Genomic DNA, 10200 nt, shown 5'->3' on the forward strand with positions numbered 1-10200 from the left:
TGTGTGTCCGTTGGCCATATAATTGCACAAATTGGAATTAAGAAAACAAATTTGTTTAATGTAAACATGTCAAGATGTGCGAATTGACCTCAAGATGAAACCAGATGACCTTGTTGAGGATGCTGCCTGAAGCTGGAAAGAGCTTCATTATCCACCGGCAGTGAAATGAATTTTGTACCTAACCCTGAGCATCAAAGAGGAAGCCATCTAACCATGAAAAACCAGATTTAAGAAAAGCCTCAATCTTGTGTCCTGTGATCTGACGAAACTCAAATGACAACAAATTGTTTGGCCATAATGACCAGAGGTAGCAATCCCAACTGCAAAGTAGAGGGCAGGAAAAGGGTTTGTGGATGTTTTGGAAGCAGGAAGCCACCATGTTTAGCTGAGTCATTTACTGCCTGGTTGAGAGCAACTTGGTTTAAAAGTTGGTTTTTTAATGTAAAAGTAGCATCCTAACTGATTTATATCGCTTCAGTAATATGAATATTGAGCAGAGAAGGTTAGAAAAACAACTGAACTCTTTATGCATCAAAGGAGCAATTGAAGGACATGAAACTTAATAATTTAGTGACTGTAATTTTAGCTCACAATTTATAAAGTGATGAATCGTGGTCATGAATTACTGAAGCTTTTCTGGGTGAGCTGTGTAGCAATGTCTTAAATAGTACCTCCCCCTACTGGCTTGATTTGGTAAGGCGCAAAAGGGAAAATCTGAAAGCTGTGAGCCAATTAAAATGCTTAAAATAATTTATCTAATTATGAACCGTGGTCGAGAAGATTGTTTTGTTTGTTCTTCAAACATGAAACTGATTCTTTTTTCTTTAGAAAAATAATTAACACAAAAATGCCCACTGTGCTTCAGTAAGTTTCTTTTAATAGAAAAAAGTCAGTTCACAATAAACGGCGTACATATTTCAAAGGCATCAACAATGTTAAGAGAAAGATACATTTTATGGAATTTCACAATTTAATCCACCAAATGAACATTAATGATCAAGCTGCAACAGATTTGAAGCAGATTCGTTCAATGCTCTCAGATCAGACGCACCATTAAATATACATGAAATGTAAACGATGTAAACGTGGAGGTCTGCTCCACATATTCGCACACAGAGATTTGATGAACCGAAACGCTTTTGCTTCATGTTCCTGTTCCCAATTCTTGGGAACAGGAAAGTTTTTGTGCTTTTATTGATAAACGAGCTCTTTTTTCGTCCAACTTGTCACAGTGATAGCATTTTCTGATGTCTGTTTTGATAAATATTCACTCGCCTCAGCATAACAAATACTGGAAACAAAGTAAAATTGGCAGCTTGTCCTTAATTTCTAATTAAACTGCCAATGAATTTGAACATTTGGGCACTCACAGCACAACAAAATAGAATTTCCTAATAAATAGTTGATTCTTAATCATATAGTCACATCGCGGGAACAGAAAGGGGCCCCATCCTGACGCAGTAGAAATCCAAATTCCACACCTTTGATCCCAATATACACACTGATTATTCAGAAAATTCAAGACAGAAAATGTAAAAAGTGGGGCAAACTTGATGTTCCACCAAGTCCCCTTCAGTTCTTCACATTTAGACCCACATGACGCATGGTTTCATTAGGCCGGCAAACAAAGCAAGATGGCCATCTGATGAAAAATATAGAACTTCCTGTTTTTGGCTTCCCTTTTTTTCCCTTTTTGCGATTCCCTACAGAGCCACCAATGACTCGACTCAGCATGAACTGATTAAAACCTACGATGTACATTGCAGGATAAAACCAGAGATTATCAAATAACCTTTTCATATGTCAAAAGTCCAAAGTCTTATAGGATCCCAATCCCAGCTCAAGATCGGCTCAACAGCTGGAGGCATTGCAGGATTATTTACACAGAAAAACTCTTAACGATCCTTAAGTGCTGTCCGATTTTTTTTTTAATCGTCACTCCTCTGTCACAACACAAACAGCAGCATTCATGCACAAGCAGGCACGTTTCAGAATGTGAATTAGAACCTTGCCTTCAGCGCCGTTTCTCACCGTTAGTCAGTTCAAATGCCGGGTGACGAGGTTCAGACTTCAGCTTTAGCAGTGGTTTATCCTCTGAACTCGGGATTATTACAGAGAGTCTTCGTCAGACTCGCTGTCTGTGTTGGTTTTGGTGAGGAGCTCCAGCTCCTCGCCGTCCTACAGCAGCAGGAACACACAGAGGACAGGATGTGTTTAGACAAGCATCCCACTGGATCCACACGCCGTAAACTATGCAGCGGTTTCCCTGATGAATCATTTCAAAAACTTTTACCCTTTTAATCTGACTTATTCTGTACAGTTCAGTGCATAAACTATTGAGGGAAAAGGAAAAAAATAACTAAATTGGGACTCTGTCTCTTTAAGAAGTCCCTGCTCTTTCTGAAGCCTTCAGGAAGTCATGGCAACATGGCTCCTCTATTAACCCTTTAACAAAGTTTTTACCATTAAAAACAAGTGTCTAAAACATGTTGGTAAAGGTGTAAAACTTTATTCTCTGTATGTTTTAGACCTTTCTCCTGGCTAATTGCTCAGACTCCACTCAGTTGTGAAATGCTTTAGCTCACAGTGTTTGAGCGTGCCGCTGCCTGCTGACCTGAGCCGAGCCGCTTACCCCTCTGGACCTCTCGAACACCTCTCCGTTGATGACCCGCAGCTTCTCCTGCTGCAGGCTGTACTCAGGGTCCCTGGGCCGGCTGGCGTTGTAGATGAAGATGGACAGCAGGACCATGGGCGCCTGCAGGAAGAAGTCCAGCGACGGCCGGAAGTCGAACAGGAAGAGGGAGAAGCCGGTGACCAGAACGGTGGTGATCTGCCCCGTCAGCACGTGGAACATGTTGTCTCTGAACTTCAGGATGAAGGCGACAGACAAGCCCAGAGCGGCTGAGAGAGGAAGAGGAATAATTCTTTTATAGTTTTCCATTTAAGAAAAAGCCATGAAGCTAAACTAAACTAATAATGGTCAATTAATTTACAGAACTTTATTTTTGGTTAAATATAAACTGATGAAATTTCGTACAACTGACATAACAATAACTGTTTTCTATTTGTTCACACTCCTGTCAGTCACATAATTTAAACAGAATCTCAAGAACGGAAAAATTGGTTTCTGAAATAAAAATAGCTTCTGAATCGAAAATTGTTTCTGAATTAAAACTTGTTTGAGTTGAATTGTGAGCCTAAGAATCAGAATTGAATCTGTAGACACTGGCAGGTCAGTATCTCTGCTCGTTGGCGCTGCAGCAGTAGCAGCACCGCCCATCAGTCCTCACCAGTGACCAGCACCAGGGCCAGGGAGTAGACGTTGTGTCCATGGAGGAGGCCACAGTGGATGGTGAGTCCTCTCGCCTCGCTGCTGAGCCCCAGAGTCAGAGCGTTGAACACCACACCAAACACATACCTGCAGACAGCAGGCGGCCCGGTGAGACCACCACAACACACACACACACACCATAACACACACCGTGTTCCTGCTGCTTCAGCGTTTCCTCACAGTTTGCTGTTCTGAATGAAGATGCTCTCTGTCAGCTGGTCTCCCTCTTTCAGGATCTTCTCGTTGTAGATGTTGGCCATGGCGGAAATGAAGCACTGCAGCAGCAGCAGGACGTGACCCACGCCCAGCGACTGAAGCTTCTCCACCACCCGCTCCTTCCAGGCCTGACCGGGCAGAGACGACGTCCACGACTCGGAGGCGCTGCCGAACAACCAACAAACACTCTCACCACAGGAGTACGAGCTCTGGAGACAGCGGCCCAGGCTCTGTCGGGTCTTTTGTCAGTCAAGAAACGATCCATGTACTGGTCAATCTATGACGGCTGCCAGAGTCTCCCTCAGAACACCTGCTAAGCCCGGTGGTGAGGGCTCTTGAGGTTTTTGTGTTAATAAAATGTTAAAAGTTACAAAATTCTGAGTCACATAAGGAGGAATTGTAATTTTGAAATAGTGTGTGAAGCCAACAGGCAGATGCAGGGATGGTATGTCAACTATAAAACCAGCCTAATGTGTCTTTACTGTCGATGTTCCTGGTGTGTAAAAACTCCTATTTAAAATAAACAAATGCCTGGCAGGGGGGCAAGTAAAGCCTGGTGGCCCTCCAGAGTGAAGTTACCTGCTGTTTTTCATCTGCTCCAGGAGCTGTGTGTAGAGGATGCAGGAGTTGGACGGGGTGGAGAGCGGGTTTGAGTGAAGGCCTGGCACTGCTGCGGAGTTCTGGCTGCCCCCCGATTCTGTTGTCAAGGAGACGATGGCCAGGAAGAGGATAACTAAAGAAGCCCATTGAACCCAGGACAGGCGTCTCCTGAAGGAAAAATCAAACATGTCCGTCTGATCCTGAAGCTGTCCATCATAATGGTTTAATTACACTGGGACGAGCTGGTCAGTCTGAAGATGCTCAACACAAGACTAAGAAAAATCTATAGCACCCTTCATGCTGCAGACTGGTGAGATCAGGCTTCACTAGCTCTAATTTAAGACTTTTTAAGACCTTTTTAAGGCTGTTATGAATGGAATTTAATACCTGTATTGTGACAGAAATGTGCAAAAGAAAATATCAGATCATTTTCTAGGGAGCTTTAGCCACACCAGGGCACCAAAACTGTGTTGTTTCTGGATAAAGTTGCCCTTATATACAATAGACACAAATAATCTAGCAAGCTAGCTACATGGTATCTGCAGGTTCAGTCAAATTTAAGACTTTTTAAAACCTTTTTAGTGCCACCTTGAAATTTAAGACAGAAAAAACTATAAATATAAGGGATGATTGGGAGATTCTGCTGTATTACAATCGTACTACTAAAAACAGACATTTCTGGGGTTTGTGGCTCTTGGCAGCGGATTTGTCTTTTTCATGCTGCATATGGCTCCATAGCCTTATCCCCATAGTGCCTGGCTGAAAAGTTATTTTTCTTTTGTGCAGAATGTGCCTAACCCCATATGGGGATGTGAACAGAACTGAGCTAGTGGTAAAAATGAATGTCATCCAGTCAAATGGTGATAAAGCTGCAAATACGCATGACAGGCGCAAAACAGCTAGCTAGCTATCAATGGTATGTTAGCAACTACTTTTGCCTGACAACTTACATTTTTTAATGAATTTAGGAGGTTTTGAAGGCCGTAAATTTAGACACATGAATTTAAGACTTTTTAAGGCTGTGCAGACACCTTGTATAGGTCACCAATAGTACATGAATGCAAGAATGCCTTTTGTCTCTGCATTAATAGCCACATCTTAGGGTAGGAACAAACAGGGAAATGCTGAGTTGAGCCACTTACTTTAAAACAAGTCTAAAGAGAACAGCTGTGGTCAGGATGACAAAGTTGGAGAACAGCACTGCCATGGCCTGGAACAACAAGAGAAACAGCAGAGTCAGAAAATGAAAAATCAACACCTTTAGAGAGAAAAGAATGAAGGATTGAGGTCTGACATACAGGAGGAACTCTGGCTTTACTCCACAAATAATCACATTGAATACCTGAGAAAAGGTTCCTTGGCCTCTATAATGCCGTTTGTTCACTAATGTTCTCTAAAAAACCTCAGAGTTCAGAAACAGAACAGCTGGATTTACAGAGATTAAAACATACACAACTGGCTTTACATATCTCTGAGGCCAATTGGATGAAATTCATTTTATTTTGGGATGTTGGCGTAAAAGGGGACTGGCTAAAAAGAGACATCAGACTTTAAAGATTTTTATTGTAGAAAAGCAATATATTGTTTTCCTTCCGCTGTAGTAAAGCTCAACAACTCAAATAAAATACACAAAATAAAATTAAAAGATAAAATACACAAAATAAAATTAAAAGATAAAATACACAAAATAAAACAAAACCAAACAAAATAAAATAAAATACACACAGTAAAAAAAATAAAATAAAATTGGGAAGGCACGGTGTGCTGAGCCAGACATTAGAAAGGGCTTACATGGGCAGTAGCTCAGGGCGATGTGTTCTTGGGGGCACCAAACACTTTTTAAATTTTTGTTTACATGAATATGTGTTTTGTATTGTACTTTATAACTTTATATAAAAGTTGTAGAACCATATCAAATGATTCTACAACCATTTGAATTGTAGTCAAAGTCTGGGAATTTTACAAATATAAACAATCCTCAAGTATTTGAAAATTGTGAAGTTAAAGTATTTTTTAGGACTATATGGAGCTACTGTTCAGGGGACATATTAAACCAACCATGCATTAGTTAATGTATAGAATTACGTATTGTTGTGCTGTAATTTTTAATAGTAGACAAATTTGCTTATGGGGTACCAAAAGTGGCTCCCGCTCAGGGCCCCACATCCCTGTAAGTCCAGTCCTGAGAGTGTGTGTTGAGGTCAGATGAGGCCCTGAGAGTGTGTGATGAGGATCCTGATCTGACCGTTTACCCACCGGCTGCAGGTAGGTCATCACGTAGAAGATGATGAGGTTGTCCAGAAAGTAGAGGAACGCCGGAACGGCCCACTTCAGGGAGATCAGGAAGGAGGAGCTGGAGGCGCAGCCCAGTTCGCTGCATGATCGTCCCTCTGAGGACACACACACAAACGCACACAGGCACGCACACACACACACACACACACACACACACATGCAGTAAAAATTCTATGAATTTTATATTTGTATATATTTATATTTTATATTTTTAAAATGCAACATTTTTACTGCAACATTTTTACTTTTAACTTGAGCTGCACCTATATTTTTAAAATATTGGGACGTATATTTTTAAAAAGCTCAAATTGTTAGTAATGCTTCCAATCCATAAGCACAGATCTAGTCAGTATAATTCTATGCTTTGTGGTCTGAGTGACATCATACTTTATAGTTATTTATTTCACATTATATCTGTCCATCTTAAACTCTTCATTGCACTGACTGAACAAATTACAGTTGTGATGTTTTTTCATATGTGACTTGTGAAGCGTTTGGTGTAATTCAGTGTGCTGTAGTGGTGCAAAGTTATCAAATAAATTTGTAATTCAGTACATTTATGTGTGCTGCTTATAAAAAAAATGAGTCAATACAGTGATGTTTGTCTGTATTGGATCGGTATCAGCTGATACTAAACTTCAGTTATCGTATTGGAAGTGAAAAAAGTGGATTGCTGCGTCCCTACTGACTCAAACAACAATAATAATCTTCATATTTGCCTATCTGATTCTATTTCTTTAAAGAACAAACAAGCAAATGTAATAAGAACTCACCTGGTCGCTAATAATTAGCTGACTGAAAACATGGTGAGTTTTAGGCTGTTATCTGTTCTCAGACACAGAAATCTGCTGAAAGCGTCTCCATAAGCAGAATCAAGCCAGACAGACTGGAATAAACTGATGAACTGAAACATGATAAAAACATGCCAAACCCTCACAATGAGTCTATGAGATATGTGACGGAGATGATGAGTCAAACAAATGTCAGAGTGTCAAAATGTTCTGGACTTGAAATGGAGCACAAAAGTAGAAACAACTCCTATAGAACTTATATAATTACAGTCAAAGTGACACTCATCAGATGTGACAGGTGACAAGAAAAGTGAACAGTGAGACTGGTGATAAAAATGGCAGGAAAACCCACACACACAGTAGAAAAGCAGAAGAAAATGTCTTAATTTATGAATCTCTGGCAGATTCTTTCACTCATTATTGTGGCTTTTTGTACACAGAAGAAATTTTGATGATTCTGTCCCGAATCAAGAGAAGTTTGGTTTGATTTAACTTTCGACAGTTAGAAGAAAGCAGTGTGTGTCTTTTTATTCAGTGAATGTAAACTTCTGTTCTCCACTGTAAATACTGAAGATGCACCAATCCACTCTTTACACTTTCCATACCGATACCTGAGGTTAAGTATCTGTTGATACCGATCTATTACATATCGATATTGCTGAATTGATTACTCAAATTGTTGTTTCAAAATATTTCTATTTTTAAACAAAATGTTTTTTTGTTTTTTTTAACATTGTCAGTGATAGTCCATTTGGAATTTTTTTCAATATCTGGACCGATACAAATATCGATATTGATCGGTGCATCTCTAGTAAATACCATGACAGTGATGTTTTTACCTCTGACTATCACTCTGACTGACATAACCAGACAGAAGAGCAGCTTCAGAGCTTCAGCGAACAGGTTCACAGATGCAGGGAGGAAGTCATACTTGTTTTCTGAAAATAAAGTAGAAAAAAAAAAAAAAGCAGCAAGATGTATTACTTATGAAAGAGAGCCAATCTTTTTTGTGGATACCCCTGCTGGAGACAACCACCTCATATATTGACAGAGAGTTTATTGTCATTCAATGTTATGTTTAAAAATGTACATCCTGTCGCTCACCGGCGTTTGCTGAGAACTTGAGCAGCACGATGCGACTCGTCCCCAAGGTAACGAAGCCCAGGCCGAGAGCGAGCGTGTAGGCCGAGGAGCGGGAGCAGAGCCTGGGGCGGGGGCAGCAGCTCACCATGGCTCTGGCTGGCTGGGGCGCGGGAAGCTGCTCTGGGTTCAGCTCTTCAGACCTGTCACACAAACAATCAGGCTGCTGGATTGTGACTGCAACACTGAAGATAAAATTCAACTGGTCACAACTTGTCAGAGCAGCTGGAACAAATGAGAGAGGGATTATGTGGTAATAGGGCTAGATGGTATGGCTAAAGAACTCATCAAGACATGAGAGTTTCATATCAGTCGATATCAATAGTTATTGAGTTTTTTTGTTTTAAATAACTGAAACACTGCCAGACTGGTGGTTCTTTACCAGACAGTTCATGGGACCATGGCAAGTCTTTGGAGTCCAGTCTTTGAAGAAACTTGGATGAGTTACAACAACATTTAATTTCCTTCCGAGTTTAACAAAGCATCTTTTTAATTGAATTCGATTGAATTGAACTGATGTCACACAATGTCATGACATTTGCTTAAGACAAACTTTTAGGTCTGCTATTTATCAACATTACATTATTGTAAGGGCCTCAAATGGCCCCCGCCCCGCACTGTGGACACCCCTGGTTGAAGACCCAAGACTACACAGTCAAGTTTAGCTTTGAGTTTTGACAGAGACAGGTAGCCATTCTCAATCTACATTTAAAGCCAATAAATCTATGAAAGAATAATCACATTTAATAGAATTTTACAAAAACAGCTTTAACATAATTAAGGGAATAACGCCCGTCTAATCATGCAAACCAGAAATAATAGTGGGCGTTTTTCTGTTCTCTCCTTTCTCTTTGTACCAGCTGCTCACCGTTTAGTTAGCATTAACATAGCATGACAACAGCTGTGGTTCTATATTAAAATAAAGTAATATTTTCTGTAGCAGTTCAACCAGTACGAACTGAAAGATGTCTCCGTTTTTACAGCGACGTACCACTTATTGCTGCTTTTATCCAAAGCATAGCTGAAGCTTCTTATTCCGTCAACACAAACCGACGACTTCCTTGTTAGGAATCGTACGCGTTCACGACGCAGCTGGCGCGGTGACGTCATGCAGCGAGGACTCACGCGCTGCCGAACGTAGCCATTCGTAGGAACTCTTAGATACGCTTTGCTGCATTTGATGGAACTGAGTTAGGGATAACATTGAATATATTCATCATAAAGACATTTTTTCTGTTGGAAACCCCAGTGGATTTGCTTTTACTCTAAAACATAACTTGCTACTTTGAGCATTCACAAATATTGATTATAGTTATTTACTTAACTGCATTTCATTTCTGCTACGGCTCTTTATTTTAATGGCCAAAACGACTTAGAATTCAGTAGTGTTTTTAAATACAAAGATGATTAAGTAAAAGCTGTTTTAAAAAAATACATCTTTATGTAATTTTACGGTTTAAGTCACACAATATTTGAAACATGTACTTATTTACATGTTTTATAAACATACCTTTTGTCTCTATCAAGAGGGTGCTGAAAAAATATAGACATTTTATACTCTCCGTTACGTCTTCTGGTTGCCGTTAAGCTAACTTTGCTCCAACAGTTAAACCGGAAATTGCCCCTTCAAACTAAAAGCACCACGAATCAAACAGGAAGTTACCCATAGTTAAAACTAATTAAGAGGTGAAATAGGTAAGGACCTTCTAAATTATTAGTGCATTTCATTTGTGCATCGTTTTCAGCCTTTTGTCCACATACTTCCCAGGTGCTGCAAAATGTTCTTATGTTTAATTTTGACCTGTTGTCATGCTGAATCCACTGTCA

General features: G+C 40.1%; 1 protein-coding gene across 1 annotated transcript; it reads right to left on the reverse strand.

Annotated features, from left to right (window-relative positions):
* Positions 1–855: 855 nt before the first annotated feature.
* slc35a5 (solute carrier family 35 member A5) lies at positions 856–9485 on the reverse strand. Its single transcript, XM_014967325.2, has 10 exons — positions 9365–9485; positions 8338–8516; positions 8073–8171; positions 6404–6537; positions 5290–5357; positions 4127–4315; positions 3512–3712; positions 3291–3418; positions 2633–2901; positions 856–2178 (listed from the first exon to the last, which is right to left on the reverse strand). Exons 1-10 carry the CDS (start codon positions 9481–9483, stop codon positions 2110–2112), a joined length of 1455 nt encoding a protein of 484 aa, XP_014822811.2. The 5' UTR covers positions 9484–9485; the 3' UTR covers positions 856–2109.
* Between the last annotated feature and the right edge of the window lie 715 nt (positions 9486–10200).

The sequence above is a fragment of the Poecilia mexicana genome, unplaced genomic scaffold (assembly GCF_051168715.1).
Source record: "Poecilia mexicana isolate PSO_F unplaced genomic scaffold, ASM5116871v1 scaffold_2, whole genome shotgun sequence".
NCBI lineage: Eukaryota > Metazoa > Chordata > Actinopteri > Cyprinodontiformes > Poeciliidae > Poecilia > Poecilia mexicana.